We start from the raw sequence: 19,240 nt of genomic DNA, 5'->3' as shown, positions 1-19,240 counted from the left end.
GAGTGGCATTCTATTTTAAGAATATGTCACAATTTATCTTTTTGTCTATGGACAGTAGAAACATTTCTATTTTGTGATATTTTTGAATAAAGCTATGTGTAAAATACATGTGCACAAATTACTCTGGATATGTATTTATTCTTCTGGGGTAAACATCCAGAAAGTGAATTCCATATGTTGGTTGTGCATTTAACTTTATTTAAAACTGGCAATTGTTTGCCAAGTTAAAGCACCATGGCACATACCAATGGGATCATTTCAGGAGATGAAAAATGTAGGTGACTCTTCTTATCAACTTGATGCTGGGTACTTGTTAATGCAATATTTTTAATTTTACCAAAACTAGAGACTAGGAAGTACTATGTCACTGTTACTGCAATTTCATTTCCCTGATAATTAAAGATGTTAGACCTCTTTGTCATCTGCTTATTGACCATTAATATTTATTCTGTGAAGAATTTTTTCACATCTTTCTTCTTATTTTTCCTAGGTTGCCTTTATTCACCTATAGGATATATTTACAGATATCTGGGATTGCATTATATTGGCTTCTTAATGAATATTCAATTGAAAATAAATACATGCATATATTTCTGATTCTTTATGTGGTTCCACCAATCTATTTATCTATCTTTATAACACAATGCATTATCTTGAGTGCTGTAGTTTTATAGTCATTCTTGAATTCTGTGTTGTGTTGCCCAACATTGTTCTTTTGCAAGATTTTTTTTTGGCTATTCTGAACTGTACTATATAGAAATAGACCTACTACAAGACCTAGGGGACCTTGACTGGGCACTGTGAAGCTAGATTTAGACCTATCCACTCTGAGAAGTCACTTTTGATAGCTGAAATTAAAATTTGATGAGTTAGTTAAAATCGAGCCTTCTTAAAAAATGTTTCTTACTCTCAACCCTGTGGCATTGAATTTAAAATGAACCACTTGGATGATGAGAATAAAATGGCAATTTTGTTAACTCTTTCCAGTCTTAAAACCAGAATAGCTCCTATTTCATGCAAAGCATTTGATGTCTGTGAAAAAAATCCCTTCAAGAAAGAATATGTATTTTGTGCTTGAATAAAGAAATCATGGGATACGAATTGAGGAAATTCTTTACAGAACTCATGTAGGAAATCAGACTTTTAGAAATCATCAATCTTTAGAAATTAGTTTGGCTATATGAAATCCAATTACTAGGGCCTTGCCACTTTTGTTATTTAAATACCAATACAAATATATTTCAATTTTCAAGGTAAAAGTTTTGGGTGCATGAGGTGATTAATTAGACACAGAGTGAAAATAAACCAAGGAAAGCTAAATGTTCCCACTTGGGAAGACGTTAGAGAATATATGTTTACACAGTAGAAAGATTTTCATGTAGTCTGGCACCATTATTTCTCAACTATTCATCTTTATAATTATGATGAGAATATCTATTTCATGACTGTTAAAGAAAATGGAGGTATCCAGTAAAGTTTACAAATACTATAAACTAGTGGTAGAAAAGAAGGGAATGTTGAAGAATCATTTATCTTTTAGCTATGATAACAAATAGCTGACATTACACACTTATAATGACATTTTGCAATTTTACACTTATACAGTGAGACTGATATGTAAGTAAATGTTTATATCCTACCATGGAGAATAAAAAAATAAACACTCTTTGGAAAACTACCACAATTCATAGCATTATTCCTCAGTATTTTCTCTGATATTTCAAATTATTATATGTACATGCAAAACATGTTCCCAACAGTGCATTATTAGAATGGGGCAGAAGACTTATACATTTATTTTAATATATAACAGCAACAATATATCACTTTATAAACATAAGGCTATTTAGTATGAAATTATTACAGTATTCCTTTGTACTAACCAAAAAAAAAAATTCCAACAACCAAATGTCCATTAATCAAGGAGTAGCCAAATATAAACTGATTGTTCTAATCTCTAGAGTTGTCTGCTGATATTAAAAATGAAGAATAATTTTGGGATTTTGTTATGTGGGGTACTCTTACTGGAGTTAGATGTATCCCAAAGTGGTTTTGATTTGCATTTCTCTGATGATTAAAGATGGTGAGCATTTTTTCATGTGTTTGTAAGCCATGCGCCTGCCTTCTTCAGAGAAGCTTCTGTTCAAGTAGAAACAGAACCCCATAGAAATGGGATTATTTGTTTTTCTCTTATTGATTAGTTTGCGCTCGCTGTGGATTTTAATTATTGGACCTTTATCCAAAGCATAACCTGAAAATATATTTTCCCACTCTGAAGGCTATTTGTTTGCTTTATTTACTGTGTTCTTGGCTGTGCAGAAGCTTTTTAGTTTGATCAGATCCCAGTAATATAATTTTGGTGTTGCTTCAATTGCCCGGGGGTCTTCCTCATAAAAAATTCTCCCAGTGTTCAAGCATTTTCCCTGCACTATCTTCTAATACTTTTATAGTTTCATATCTTAAGTTTAGTCCTTTTATCCAGTGAGAATCTTTGTTAATGGTGAAAGATGGGGGTCAGATTAGCCCACATAACAAAATCCCAAAAGTACAGATGTTGGCATGGATGTGCAGAGAAGGGAACACTTCTACACTGCTGGTGGGAATGCAAGCTAATATGACCTTTTTGGAAGGAAGTTTGGAGAACACTCAAGGAACTAAAAGTGGACATACTATTTGATCCTGCATTCCCCCTACTAGGTACTTACCTTGATGAACAAAAATTATTTTACAACAAAGATATTTGCATCAGAATGTTTATTGCAGCCCAATTTATAATTGCCAAGTCACAGAAGCAGCCCAAGTGCCCACTGACCCATGAATGGATTAACAAATTTTGGTATATGTATACCATGGAATACTATGCAGTCATAAAAAAGATGGAGCCTTCACATCTTTTATGTTTACCTGGATGGAGTTGGAACATATTCTTCTTAGTAAAGTATCTCAATAATGGAAATAAAAGTATTCAATGTATTCAATACTACTATGAAATCAGTATATAATCACCTACATATTTATAGGAATGGTAAAACATAACTATAGTCCAGAAAGATGGAGAGAAGAGGAAAGAGAGGAGAGGGGAAGAGGAGGCTGAGAAGAGGGAGGGCATTTGGGGGTATCCAACCTAATGTGCATAATGCAAGGATACATTTCTAAACTATTAAGAATAGACTGTGAATGTTTTTACCACAACAAATGAGTAAGCAAGGAGGCTGTTATGTTAATCAGTTAGATGTAATCATTCCACATTGTATATCAAATCAGCACACTGTACCCCATAAATGAATTAATGTACACAGTTATGATTTAATAAATAATTAAAAAATGAAAAATATAATTTAAGAATTATTGGCTAAGAAAAATGCTGCTGCTGACTTCTCAGATAAGAAAGTTTCAGGAGACATGATATGTATGTAAGTATAACATGATTGCTAAGCCTTTTCTGTATGGATGATATTAGAGAATGTTATTAAATTCATTTCACCCATGAGTTGTAAAACGCATGCAAATTAAAATATAAAATCAAAGAGTTAAGTCTATGCAGTATAATATAAAATATTACCCTAGAAATTAAAATTTATTTATAACAATAAATATCCTTACGGACAGGACCTGAAGTTATCACAATAAAATGAATTTGATAGGATTGGATACTGCAATTTTATAGTACTGTTCTTTTGTTCAATTTATATTTGAGATAAAGTAAAATACAATATGGTTACAGACTAAAATAAAATGAATGGGTTTGGGATAAAGACATCTTGATTCATTTTCTGATTCAATTTTCTCACAGATTTTGCTTTACATAATAATTTGTATCAAAACATACGTAATTGGAAATGCATGCATATTTTTAAAATCTGAAAAGGGAGGCCTATTTAAACAAGTAGGAGAACACTAGGATGAGCGGAATCCATTTATTGGCTGAGGGAGACCACAGTCTGAATGAATATTTTGTTATCACAGAGTCCATCTCACTGTGCATATAGGCTCATGTAGGACACGAAGGGGTCAAGAATGCAGATGCAATTAAACCCTCTTTAACTGATTAAATGCAATTTAATTAAATGCAATTAAACCTCTCTTTAAACTGTCTTATCACTGATACAGGTAATTCAAAATCTGGATTCTGTTATAATAGATGCCAAATGACATCTGACTCGTTTATCCTGGGTTTGGCTGTTCTAAATTAGCTTATCATGAGGTCATATAGTAAACCAAAATTTGCTATACTGTGAGGATCTATACAAGAGAGTATGGAATTACTCAATCCTTTTCTAAAGGACCCAAATCAAAAGTCTTCCGAAATGCCAACAATATTTCTGACATATGAACTATTAAGTTATGACTAACTGAAAACCTTATTCTGAGGTAACATGCTTTATTTTCTACTTTAACCACATTTTTAAAACAGTCCTTGCATGTTATATTATAAACACATACTTACTTAGTTTCTTGCTATCTTCCTAGCCTACACATTCTCCATGGTTCAATACAATTCATCTTTAATACCCAGTGACTGCAATATCTATTACTAATGTTATAGCTAATGTTGTCCTATTTTAACTATTTAAGACCTTTTTTTTACTGCTATAAGTCTAAGTTCAACAAAATTTTTGTATGATTTGTCTTGTTTGTAAATAATATAGGTTCTATTATGATTGTAAAAATCAGTTGGAGCTTATAGGAACTAGCTACAGTATTTATCTATCTATTCCACTGAGGTGGAGAAGATATAAGAGATAGTGTTTTGTTCAGAAAGGGAAGAAAACTTAAGCAGGTAAAATATGTCTACTTTTTGATATTATAATTGGTTTGATCAAGTACAAACTAAGGTGCTTGGACCCTACTATGCAACTGAATATTAAGATATTAAGTGGCAATTTTGAATTGAATAGTTAATATTCTCTTTAGAGCCTCTTTCACTTCTCTGTTCCTTAAACTGTAGATCAATGGATTCAGCATAGGGATTACCAGGGTGTAAAACACAGAGGCCATTTTATCAATATTAAAAGCGTGACTGGATTTGGGTTGCAGATAAATAAACAGTAATGTCCCATAAAACACGACCACCACTGTCAGATGGGAGCTACAGGTGGAGAAGGCTTTGGACCTTCCCTCCACCGAGTTCATTCTGAGAATGGCCACAAAAATAAACATGTAGGATATGAGAACAATCAGAAGAGAGGAGAGCAAATTACAGCCGGAGAAGATGAGAATGATCAGCTCTAGTTCATGTGTGTCAGAGCAGAGCATGGATAGCAGAGGCACACAGTCACAGTAAAAATAGTGGATGATGTTAGAGCCACAGAAGGACAGTTTAAATAACTTAATTGTGAGGAGTAGTGACACAAACGTGCTGTAAAGATAGGGAGTCAGTACCAACATCCAACGCACTTTCTCTGCCATGATGACCACGTAGAGGAGGGGTTTACAGATGGCTACGTAGCGGTCATAGGCCATTGCTGAGAGAATAAACAGTTCAGAGATGATGAAAATCTCAAAGAATGCTAGCTGAGTGGCACACCAATTGTAGGAGATTGTATTTTTGTATGCCACAAAGTTTACCATCATTTTGGGGCCAATAACGGTAGAGTAACCAAGGTCAGTAATCGACAGGTGTCTGAGGAAGAAGTACATGGGGGTGTGGAGCTTGGAGTCCAAATGGGTCAAGATAATGATGCCCAGGTTGCCCATCACAGTCACCAAGTATATGACGGCAAAGATTCCAAAGAGTGGTGCCTGCAGCCCGGGGTTATCCGTGATCCCCATGAGAATAAATTCAGTCACCTTGGTTATTGCAGTGTGATTGCGTCTCTCCATATGGTGTATCTTGGTAATCTGTGTAAGGTATAAAATAAATATTTATGATATTTGAAGCACTGTCTTCTAAGAAAATTGACAATATGATGCGGAAGCTATAGAGAAATTATCTCAAGTTCAAATTCTCAGTGGGGATTCCTTCTCTTACCAGGTCAAAATTCACAGCTACACTCACATTCACTGAGACATTGCTAAAGTGTGCTTGAAAAGGGGCAAGAGATTTTGAAGTGAGTGTTTTGACGTAGCTACTATGACCTAACTCTTTTGACCTCAAGCCATTTTAAGCATGTCAAATTAAATATAAATTTTATTTTGGATTTTTAAATTTTCAAGTAATTTGTAAAACAAATATCTATATGTAAACCATAAACAGTAACCTGTCCATTACTGACCTTGGTTGCTCTACTGTTATTGGCCCCAAACATGGCCCCAACATGATACTATTGCCAAGTATCATGTTTGTTTAAAGACGCAAGACAATAACAGATTTTCTAAACTATTGATGGAGTAAGGTATAAGACAGGAATTAAAGAAACCATTAAATATATGTTGAATATATCTCATTATAAACTCAACTTGTTCATCCCACAGAAAATTTCATGTTATAATATGTCATATGTAGAACTTGCTAATAATATCCTAGTCTCCCTTTGCTACAGCCCTGCTTTTTGCCCATTGTCTAGCTATTTTTAATGATCTCCCAAACATGCATCTCTCTTTTGCATGAAAAGGACCTGGCTGTATTGATTATTCATGACCACTTAATGGAGGATTATGAAAAAAGACTGCACAGAAACAAGAATATAAATTAATATCAAGAACCAGAAGGAACTCTGTGCCAGCTGATTTTCTAAGCACTTTACAGATACTAACTAACCCATATGATCTTCATAATAACACCAACCAGTATGTAATAATTAAATCCCATTTAAAAGGCCAGGGAACTGAGACATGGAGTAGTGGATAACTTAACAAAGGTATCTTAGATTGTAAGCCGTGGAGTTAGAATTCAAGTGAAGTCATTCCACCTTCAGAAAATATTCTCATAGACACAATTGCATGTCATCTCTCTATTAAGGGCACCCTGTACAGGTAGGAAATAAAGAAGGTGACAGGAGGCTACCAAGTTAATAAACACATGTATCTTTGTTAAAATAGTTGACTGAAGCATGAAGTTAATTTGAAAACCAAAATGGTATAAATAATGAGCATTACCAAGTACTGAAGACAGTATAACTGTGTAACTGGTTCATCCTGCACATTAATCCGACTGGGAAGAGAAGGGTATATTGCAAGGGAAGAAATATGTTTGCAGAGTATAGGGACCATCAATATCTTTGGTCAATATGTTCTTGAGTTATGCTCTTAGAAATTTCCAAAGCCATGTTTCTACTTACCTCAATGGAGAATTTGCTTTGGCTTCCTAATGTTCTAGTTCTCACCGGTTGTTACAGATAAATGTAAGTATTTCCTGCCCCCTTGAGACTCATTGTGTGCAAATTTTAATCTGACTCAAGGATACACAAATTGTGCAGATTGCCTGAGGGAGAGACCCTTAGATATTTGTTAATTACTCTCAGAATGTTTCATTAAAAAAAGTCAAAAGTATTTCATGCCTGTCAATTGAATAAATTTTGCAATATCACTACATACTAATATGCTATTGTCAGTATCACAGTAATACAATATGATGAAAATTATTTGGTATCCTAGCTCCTTGACACACTCAGTTCACAAGTAAATAGAAGAATGACATCCTGGGCAGTGCTAGTGGCTCAAAGGAGTAGGGCACTGGTCCCATATACTGCAGGTGAAGGGTTCAAAACCAGCCCTGGCCAAAAAAAAAAAAAAAAAAAAAGAAGAAGAAGAAGAATGACATCCTCAAAAAATGTTTTACAACGTTTGATAATGCATCCATTGATCAAGGATATTTTTGTTGGCTCTGTAATTATAGGCTTACATAAATGATATATAACAAAATGTATTGTTTCTTCCACAAAATAAGTAGTAAGTCATTTCTTCAAGGAAATGTTCTTTGGAACTATTTTATGTAATGGCCATCAGAGCTGTTGTGTGTGGCACTATCCTTGATGTGAATGTTATCAAAGTGTCTTCCTTTCAATATTTCATTTATCTTCAAGTTAAGAAAAAAGGCATTGTGAGATTGATCAGGTGAGTAGGGAGGGTGTCCCAATGCAGTTATTTGTTTACTGGCTAAAAACTCCTTCACAGACAGTGCCCTATGAACTCTTTGCTTTTATTTGTCAGTGAGCTCTGCTGGGACTATTTTGCACACACCTTTCTCATGCCAATATTTTCTGTTAAGATTTTCCTATTTCTCTATTGCAGTTTAGCTGGCCTGCATGTGCAGTGGGCTGGCAATTTGACACCCAGTTCAATGAATTTTGCAATGTTTTCTTCAGTTTTACTGGTTCTGCCCTGATCTCTCTTCATCAGTGGCACTTTCTCTTCTCTCATTAGAACATTTAATCCATTTGTGCACTGCTGTTTTTCTGATGATATTATTTCCATAAGCTTGGACTAACATGTCCCTGATTTTGCTTCCACTTTTGCTAAGTTTAACAAGAAATTAAAGGTTGGTTCATTGCTCTAATTCAAGCTGCGACATGCTAGCGACAGCACACAAAACTGCAACAATAATGATAAACACATTCAGCAAGACACAACCACATGTGGACAGGAACACACCTGTGACACACTGGTATACTGAGGTTCTGAAATCTTACTGAGCTGTTTGTACAGTGGTGTCAGCATAACTTAATTGTATCTTATTAATATTAGTTTTGCATGCTGAAAAACGTCCCAGGTCACAATATCCAAAAGCTATAGAGTATGGTGATGCCTCTATCCAGATAAGATTTTTTGATAAACCTGCATGGAAACCACAACCTAACAGTGGTCTGTGAATTTATTCTGGTGGGAAGCACAGATTGTGGTGAGCTGCAGGCTTCCTTTTGGGGGGCTCTGCCTCATCATTTGTGTCAGTGGAAGGAAACTAAAATGTGATCATACTCGCCACAGTGGACCCCCGGCTCCCAACCTCCATGCACTTTTTTCTCTGAAACCTGGGTCTCACTCATCTTGGTTATTCAACAACGATGTGACTCACAATATTGGCAAGTTTCACCTTGGATTAGAATACAATCTCCTGTGATTTCAGGGCAACACAGGAGCTTTCTTTCTTATGTCCTTCATTAGCAAACTTTTTATTCTGTTAGCAGTATCCGAGTATGTTGAGTTACCCTGGCAATCCTCTAACTCTACAGCATATTTGCTGCTTTTTAATCACTTTAAAAATGTTTACTTAATCTTTCTGTGGCAACAATATCTTTAGTCATTTCCATGACAATATCTCCTTGCCATAGTTATTCTGCTCACATATGTCTCACTTTGAACTGGTAATTTGGATTTAAATGGTTTAATTTGGTTCCGTTCCTTCTGATGGTTCTTGTGTTTTATCTGATCATCCTCATAGATAAACTCTACCGAGGGCAGGGACAAGGCTTACGCCACCTGAAAATTCAGTCCAACAGTGGTCACGGGATTTTTTTTTTTTACAGCTATTTGGCTGGGGCCAGGTTTGAACTCGCCACCTTTGGTATATGGGGCTGGCACCATATTCCTTTGAGCTACAGGCGCCGCCCTGGTTATAGTATTATAAGGGACTTTGATATTTATATAAGTGCAGCTGAAGCCTAGATATTTTTAGAAACTTATGGAGTGGTTTTCATGGTTTATACTCTCACTGTCTTTTTATTTATTTATTTATTTTTTATGAAATCATAGCCGTGTACATTAATGCAGTCATGGGGTACAGTGTGCTGGTTTTATACACAATTTGAAATATTTTCACCAAACTGGTTAACATAGCCTTCATGGCATTTTCTTAGTTTTTGTGTTAAGACATTTATATTCTACATTTAGAAAGATTCACATGTACTCTTGTAAGATGGACCATAGGTGTGGTCCCACAAGTCTTGATGTTGATTTCTTTGACCAGTAACTTCAAGAACAAAGATCGAAAATATTACCTGAAAGGATGTGGAAAATGTATATAACCTATTTTCTTAATGTCCACATATATTATTTCGCCTATAAGTTAGGTTATGGATATCAAACTTTGCTCTGTGTACATCTGTGATGAGTAGCAAGCACAAATGCATTTAACACACGCATATATTCCTATGTTGTTTTGCACCATTCAGCTACTTCTAACAGCTTAAAATATATTAATTTAAACTAGATTCATCCAGGAAAAAAAAACTGTAAAAATATTCGCCTTCCTGAAGAGGTTGAGTGATTGATTACATAATAAGTCAGTTTTGTAGGACAATAAATTGTGTCAAGTGGATATAAACCCAGAAAAGCATTCAGTGGGAGTGAAGGCTGTAAGTGGGAGTAAGGACAGTGGTAAAAGCAGTGTAGACTGGCAAGGCGTCATTTGTATTCTTATGTTTTAGAATAAAATTTCCAGTGTCTACGTATATATCCCCATGTGCTGTGTTTCTCTTTATACAGCATTTTTTCCTTGTGTTTCAGCCTTAGCTTTTTTAAAAAAGATATATTTTGGATTGTAACAGGTTGTTGTAAAGACATTATAAAAAGACACTAGCTGGCGTGTGAAAGATTTGAAAGATTCAGTCTTATGAATTTGCTCCCCCAAACTTGGGGTCCCACTGTGTTTCATCAATGCCTTTCTTTCTAGATACAGTCCATCAGTTGAAGATAATTTCAGTTCAGTAAACTGTAGGTTCTTTTTTTTAATTGTTGGGGGTTCATTGAGGGTACAAAGAATCAGGTTACATTGATTGCATTTGTTAGGTAAAGTCCCTCTTATAATTGTATCCTGCCCTCAAAAGATATGTCACACACCATCAACCCCCCAAAACTTTAGGTTCTTATCAGCACTTTATTTAGTTTTAATCAGCCCAGTTGGTTGATACATCAACTGAAATAATTTTTGCAGCCATTCATAGAAGCTTGTAGGTTTCTACATTCCCCCAGTGGCTGTTTCTGACTTATTACTGGATGTTTGGTTAGATGGATTGTTTTCTCATTTCTTAAAACAAAAAAAAATAAAAATTACTTTTGCTTAAATATGATCCAGTTGTTTTGTGTCTTTTGGTAATAGTATTGACCTATAATAAACTAGTTGTTTTTCCTCTCACTTTTGATCAATATTGATTATGCATTATATTTTCATTGACTTTCTTTTAATTTATAAAAGTTTATGAGGTGCAAATGCAATTTTGTTACAGAATGGGGACCAGTATACAAAATATACAAGTAACTCAGGCAACTCAACAACAACACAAATACAAATAATTCCTTTGAAAATGGGCAGCCTACTACTGAGTATCTACCCTGAGGGGAAAAAAAATTAATTGCATCAAAAAGCTACCTGCACTGATATGTTTACCAAGCTACATATCCATCAATGTCTGATTAGATAAAGAAAATGTGGTATGCATGTGTGATGATTTTCATTTTTCCCTAGTTTGATGACATCAATTGACAGATCTACATGTGATGTTACTGGCCACATTCAGGTCCTTTCTGCTTGTCCACAGTAAATCAGTCACTTGTGACATAGGTTTTACAAAAGAGAAAAGATTTTATCACAAGGCTACCAGACAAGAAGGTGTGAGGGTAGCTCTCTCAAATCCACTTCCTGGGAGATATGGTTTAGATATATTTCTGGGTTAGGGAAGCAGGGCAGTCTAAGTTGTAAAGAAAATTGATTGACAGTGGGGAAAAATGAAACGAACAGATCCCTTAAATGGCACAAAATAAAAACTTCTACCTTGTAATGGAAAAACAGAAGGGTTATTTACCTATTAAAGAATAAAATTCCCCTAGAAAAACTTCCAAAGCAAACTCCTGATGTTGATAGTATTACTGGAAAATTTCTCCGACATTAATGAAATAAATATAGTGGAACACCATACTTAATCATAAAGTGACAAATGCATTTATTTCTCCTGATATTTGAAAAAACACAAGGCATTTCTTTTCTCCACATCTATTTTACACTATAATGGATGTGTCCCATGCACAATGCAAGAAAAGATAGATCTAAGATAAACAAGTACAAAGATTTCTCTTTGCACAAGCTGTGAGTATTTATATAGAAAAAAATCTGCAAAAGTTACTAGAACTGAGTACAGAAGTGTCAGGTATGCAAGATAAATATACAGAATTCCATTTTTTCCTGCATATAAGCAATAAACTTTGGGAGTTTCAGTAAAAACAATTTGTTATAATTACATCAAAAGTGAGATATTTAGATATGCTTCAAATGATATGTGTACAAGACCTACATGTTGAAAACTGCAAATTGGTGTTGAAGTAAATCCAGAGAAACCTATAAACTAATTCTAAAATGCCAATGTAATAGCAAAGAAACTAGAATACATTTAAAGAATTTTTTTAAAAAGAAAAAAATAGCAAAGTTGGAGAATTAATGTATTTTGTCTTCCTTGATGTAACATTTAGAGCAAGGCAAAGTGGGAGTAATAATTATTCGAAGCATAAGAGATAATTAACAAAGGTAAAATAGTCATCTAAACATAAATATAACTGAAGATTTATAAAGAGATTTAGCTAATTGATGTTTTGTTGCTTGAAAGTTCAATTCCATGCATACATTTTTCCCAGAGGTAACAGCATAATTATAGTGAGGCTCTAAGCAAACAATAATATTTTATTGTCATTATCAAATATGAAGTTATTTATTTTGATACATATTGTCATGGAGTATTATTAATAATATAATTATGATGTTATCATTATTCCTATCAGAAATGATTTTATGGCATTAACTTCTTATGCCTTACAAATGATTGTCATATAAATTTTAAGTTGATCAACATAGAACATCATATACATTTTCTAAAATTCATTTGTAAAAACAATGAATTTTGCATTTTCTGTTATAGAAATAAGTAAAATGATTTTTCCTGTTTATATACTTCATTTAGGAAACTGAGTCTGACTGACTTGCCAACTATGTAAAGTAGCCACTTTAAAGTTACTGGAGTATTTCTTCAACTCTCTCATGGTCTTTGAATATCAAGATTCCTTCCACTAATCCTATTAGTATATAGAGTTCAAAAATAGAGAAAACTGTTTCAATTTCAGTTGAAATTAATTTACTGTTAATGGAAATACTACAAATGATTGCCCCATATATTTTTGTTTTTTAATGGTAAATAAAGACTCCTTCGTCAACGGTAAAGTTTAACACCGTAGAATGAAAGGAAACAGAATGACTAAGACATAGAAGACAGTGAAGGACTGTTAATTTGTCCAGCCTGATTTTATAAAATGGTATTTTTGTAAAGTATTCATTTGCAAAATTTTAAACAACTTCTTAGAAACTTTTTGCTTTCAATCTTCAGTGAATGGGAAGAGGATGCTTGAAAAGAGAGATAAAGTAGGTTTTGAATTTTAAAGCCTCCATAATTACTTTTTGTCATTTTTCGCTTGTAATTAAAATTTTAAAAACTGAAGTTGAAAAGTCATGAGGCTCCTGTTATGCTTTCAGGTGTAATTTAGGGGCAGCCACCTTACTCTTCAGAGTTTAAGACATAAAGAAGTAGATAAACTGAGTAAAATTCATGTTTTATCAAGAGCAACAGCAGAAAGAAAGTCTCCATTTTATTTTTAGGGGGAAATAGTTACCACCATTTAAAATATTTAAAATAAAAGTCAGTAAAAGCAAGTTTCAGGTATATGCTCATATCTATTTTCTTAGAAATCCAGATAATAATGATTTTTTTCTAGAAAGTACCCCATTTTTACATCTTTAAATCCAAAATTATTATAACTTTGTGCCTAAAATGACAGGAAAAGGTAAAAGCAATACTGTATCATTCGCCGATTTATATACTGAAAACCTAGAACATATGCAGAGCTAAGTGATAATCTCTGGTGATGAAGATAAGTGAATTTTACCCTTTTCCCTTTCAGGCTACCTCTTCATATGAACCAAAATGCACAGAATGAGAATATTGGTATGATCCTGAGAATTTTTAGGATTCATTGAATTCTTTTTTTTTTTTTTAATATTTATAGCAACTTTATTGTAATAGCCCAAATGCTCATCAACAGGTAACTGGATAAACAATCATGGTATATCCATGCAATGGAATTCTACTTTGTAATAAAAAAGAATGAATTCTTGATGTGCACAACAACCTAATCAATTGTTATGCATAACAACTCAAATATTGACAGCAAAATGGCCTAATCTTGTTAAAAGTCATATAGTAGAACACAATATGTCAGTGAAATGGGCAAAGTATCTTTATAGGCAACAAGGTGGATAAATTCATAAACATAATATTGAGTCCTCTAAAAAGGTAGACAAAAAATCATATATATTCTGTTTTTTTTTATTAAGTCATATACATGGATCATGAATACATTTATGCCTTTATGGGATTCAATGTGTTGATTATTTGTACAAATTGGAGTGCTTACATCCTACTAATTAACATAGCTTTTACTTCATTTACTTAATCACAGTATTAAGACATTTGTGTTCAATACTTGATAATTGCTAAGTCTCAGAAGAAGCCCAAGTGCCATTTGAGCCATGAATGGGTTAATAAATTATGGTACATGTATATCATGGAATACTATGCAGCATTAAAAAAAGATGGAGACTTTACCTCTTTTATGTTTACATGGATGGAGCTAGAAATTATTCTTCTTAGTAAAGTATCACAGGAATGGCAAAAAAAAAAAAATCCAATGTACTCAGTACTAGAAAACCAATTTACAATCACTCATACTTTCATGTGAGAGATGAATCATAACTGTAGCCCAGGATGAAGAAGGGAAGGAGATTGAGATGGGAAGGGAGTAGGGTGGTTCTATAGAGGGAGGGTTAATGTTGGGACCACACCTATGGAGCCTATTACAAAGGTACAAGTCATTCATTGAATTCTTGGAGTGGGAGCTGATGAATAGAATGCTGCAGGATTAATAGTAACTTGAAATTAACAGAGGGAAGCTCTCATTTCTGTGGCCCTTTTCACAGCATCCTTTACATCCTTATTTCTCAGACTGTAAATCAATGGGTTTAACATGGGAATCACTAGTGTATAGAATACAGAAACCACCTTCTCCTGTTCTGCAGAATACTGGGAAGTTGGCTGAATGTAACTAAAGCTTAAGGTGCCATAAAATATTGTCACAGCAGTCAGGTGAGAGGCACAGGTAGAGAAAGCTTTCTGTCTACCCACTGCGGAGCGGATCCTTAGAATAGCAAACACAATGAAGATGTAGGAAATGATCACAATCAAGAAGGTGCCCATGGCAATGACTCCAGAAAAGGTTAAAAGCAACAACTCATTCCTGGAGGTATCAGAACATGACAGCTTTAGCAGGGAGGGAGTATCACAGAAGAAGTGGCTGACAATGTTCAGCCCACAGAAGGACAGTCGCCCCAAGCTTATTGTGTGTATTAATGAATTGATCAATCCACATGTCCATGATCCAGTGACCAGTCCCACACACTTTCTCTTAGACATAGCTACAGTGTACAGCAAGGGAGTCGTGATGGCCACATACCGATCGAATGCCATCATTGACAGCAAGAAGCCTTCTGTGGTAACGAACACCCCAAAACACAAATGCTGTACTATGCAAGCAGAGAAAGAGATGGTTCCCTTCACAACTAGGAGGTTCACCAGCATTTGGGGTGCAATTGCAGATGAATAGCAGGCATCTACAAGTGAAAGGCAACCTAGGAAAAAGTACATGGGAGTGTGGAGTTTGGGGGTGATACGGATTAAACAGATCATGCCCAGATTCCCCACCAAGGTAACAGCATAAATCACCAGGAATAACACAAAAAGCACAACTTTCAGTTCAGCGCGATCTGTCAATCCCAAAAGAATAAACTCAGTAACAATTGTGAAATTCTCTTTGGCCATTTGTTTGTTTCTTTACAAAAAACTCTGTTGAGAAAAAAGATAGAGGATTAAAATTATTAGGAAAAATAATACATATATATAGAAAGTGTTTAAACATACAAATACTACACATACATATTAAATATGTAAATGTTATACACATTTATACATATTATGGTAAGATACAGAGAACTATGGATTTTGCTCTTGGGGTAAATATCATCCTTTCTTTGATTTTCCATTTTTTCCAGTTGACAAATTTACCAAGTAGACTAGATGGTCTCTAATTTTTTTTTCCAGTAATGTTGTTTCATATGATTATATTCCATAAAAAATAATATGTGAAAATATCTCCCTACATACAAATGTCTACCTTAACAACAAAGTAAAAGTAGCCTCAAGAAAACACCAATGATAATTTAAACTACTAGGATGAAAAATATACATTTTGGATAATTAAAATACCACTCAGTAAAACTATCTTCTGCTATTTTTGGTTAGTTTTTAGAGTATGAAACCACTGAATAAAAAGAGTTCATGAGATTATCTTTATTTTGTAATTATGTAGGGAAATAATGTACAGTTCCATTATTTTAGGGAGTGAAGTGGCCATATTCATGAAGTAAGATATCTCAGGCATCTATAGTGATGGCATTTGACACAGCCAAGGACTATGACCCTGGTAACTATGACCCTATGACCCTAAGTCTGAAACTCAGGAAACAACAGCCCATCTTTTACGTGATACATACTAGAAGAAATCACTGTCCTGGATTCTGTGTAATCTTTCATGGCCATAGTGGGAGGGGAGTCCTAGAGAGTCACTAACTCTGAGATTGGGAGCACAAAATCCCACATATCTTGCATATCTGGGCAATTTGGAGGTTTCCTATTTTTTTTTCTGAAGACTTCAAATAATTTTAGACAACCAAATAAATAATAATTCAGAATATAAGTAAATATGCTTTCCAACTATTTCGTGATATCTCTTCATAGTTTTCATCGTACGATAAGTAGGTTAGCCAATTTAAGACTTTTTAAAATGCAGTTTCAATTGGATGGTTGGACATGTACCTTATATTCAACCTGTTCATATTTGTTTCTGAATCAACAGTCTCTCTCCCTTATTCTCTATTAAATTGAAATGTAGTTTTAGAAATGATAGGAAGCAAAGAGTGATTTATTTGTCCTGGGCATAATTTGCACCCTTTACCTACTTTAATTAAAGCATTTTAATGATCATGGTAAATGGGAGAGTCCATTAGACTGAAGTTCAAATCTTACTGCAGATGACAACCGGTTTCATTGTATTGGGTAAGTTATTTAACGCTTCTGACTGAAGATACAATTTCCTTTCAAATATTACTAAGTATGTTGAAGGAGACAATTACAATAAAATATTTAGTGTTTCTCTGAGTAAAAATTAAGCAATTAAAAATTATTAGATGGTTACACAGCTATGAGGGGTATCTATATAGAGATGGAACAGTGATAGACACTCTGTTTAATATATTGTGGTTCATGGTAATGAGGGTAGATCTTTGAAAGGATTCTAAAGGAATAATTCCTATCTGACAAAATATTTGCAATATTTAAGCACTATTTTCCAACAATAAGGGAGAGTATTTTCAACAAATAATAAGTCTGAGTATCTCGGAATTGCACTTTTTAGATCATTCTTTTATCTGATGTTTTCTGCTATTTGTAGACCATTAACTGGATAAGTTTCTCAATGGTCACTTATAAATATGACTTTTGTTGTAAACCATAATTTAGCATATATCATGTTTGAAGAAATATAAATCAAACTATCCAAATATATAACTTTCCTAATAAAAATTGCATGGAAGTATTATAAATGAAATTATATAATATGATACAGAGTTAAGTTACATGGACTTTAGTATTCCGATAGGCTAATATGATATTTGGAACTTTCGGTTATCTGCAGAACAAATTCTAAATACAAAAATAATTAAAGACACAGAAACATATTCAAAATAATAAATTTAACTTACCAATGCTAGAAAAAAAATTTAAGACACGAATTTCTTTAGAATTCAATCTCCATTTTTTTCACTCCTTATTTAGAAACCAAGCAGTTAATACATTTTTCTGAAATTCAGAATAATCAATGTTATAATGGTAGATAAGTTAAAAAATTCATATGCAATTTAGGCTTAGATACCAAACAATTACAATAAGAACAAGGAACAATGGTTTGTTCTTTAAATCTTTAATCTTTCCTCTAAGAGGACAAATTTATAAGGGCGGGTAAGCATGCATATTTGTATTTAAGTATTTTTGTGTGATCAAATGAGGCCAGAGTCCCTGTTGCTCAAACACTGATGAAACTAATGCCACAGCAGTGACAAAATTATACATTGGGCTGCACTCTGGATTCTCCAGGGACTATCTCAATTTATCTCAGTGGAATTGGTTTTCCCTAAGGTGTGCAATGAAAAAAGTTACAAAGAGTGGAAGGAATCATAGAAGGTGATTTTCTAGGTGAGAAAATAGTACAAATATTGATTATGAATAATAAGCATAAATTGGGTATCATTTTATTAAAATATGCTGTGTACCACACTAATCTCTGTAAGGCAAAAATGCAGTGGAATCCAATGTGATAATAGCCAGCCAGCCTTTGAGAACACTTTGTGGGAAGCGTCATTCCACTGTTCACATCCACAGGCTTCTGCTGGAAGTTGACATCTACATTTTACACAGCAAATGCAATGGCCATTTGTCACTCTCATAGGCTATGACATTTAGCTTCACCACTGTCATTCATTTAAGAAACATTTCTTGGGTAATAAATGGAAAAAGACACTTTTTCTTTCTTTCTTTTTCTTTTTTTTTTGTAGTTTTGGCCAGGGCCAGGTTTGAACCCACCACCCCAGGTATATGGGGCTGGTACCCTACTCCTTGAGCCACAGTTGCTGCCTGGAAACAAGACATTTTTAAGATACTAGAAGAACATGGATTATCAAAATTGAACAAATCAAGAAGCCAATATTCTGATGCTTCCCATAAAGGGAAGACTAGATTTAACTCCACTTGCCTCAAAAAATATTTTAGGCTGATGTCATAGCTTACACCTGTAATTGCAGCTCATGTAAGAGGCTAAAATCATGGCAAAATATTCCTCTTACTTGCAAGGAAAGTGAAACTAAGAAAAAAAATTATATGGCTGCTAAAAATGCGTGTTAGAAATAATAGTGACCTTTTTCTATTAAGCCAAAGAAGAAATTGAGATACAGCCATGAGAGATTTAGAAATGTGTATTTATATACACACACACGCACACACACACACACACACACACATTTTAATCCTCACAGTAGTAGGCTTAATGCAACAGTCTATTTTCTCCAGATACAAATGGAAAATACAAATATTTTCTAATACGCAGTTTAAGCATAAATTAGTATCCTCTGCTATAACATCTTTACATCCTGGCAATTACAGCA

General features: G+C 34.0%; 2 protein-coding genes across 2 annotated transcripts; both read right to left on the bottom strand.

The window, feature by feature from the left end:
* Positions 1-4,872: 4,872 nt before the first annotated feature.
* On the bottom strand, positions 4,873-5,826 carry LOC100951004 (olfactory receptor 8K1). The gene has a single exon (XM_012813162.2). The coding sequence runs from the start codon at positions 5,821-5,823 to the stop codon at positions 4,873-4,875; it is 951 nt and encodes a 316-aa protein (XP_012668616.1). The 5' UTR covers positions 5,824-5,826.
* A 9,023-nt stretch (positions 5,827-14,849) lies between these two features.
* Positions 14,850-15,794, bottom strand: LOC100951214 (olfactory receptor 5J2-like). Its single transcript, XM_003802402.2, has one exon. The coding sequence runs from the start codon at positions 15,786-15,788 to the stop codon at positions 14,850-14,852; it is 939 nt and encodes a 312-aa protein (XP_003802450.1). The 5' UTR covers positions 15,789-15,794.
* Positions 15,795-19,240: the final 3,446 nt, after the last annotated feature.

The sequence above is a fragment of the Otolemur garnettii genome, unplaced genomic scaffold, assembly GCF_000181295.1.
Source record: "Otolemur garnettii isolate 467f Iridium unplaced genomic scaffold, OtoGar3 scaffold00247, whole genome shotgun sequence".
In the NCBI taxonomy this organism is placed as follows: domain Eukaryota; kingdom Metazoa; phylum Chordata; class Mammalia; order Primates; family Galagidae; genus Otolemur; species Otolemur garnettii.
Note: the sequence above shows the minus strand (reverse complement) of the source record. Positions and strands in the feature narration are given on the sequence as shown.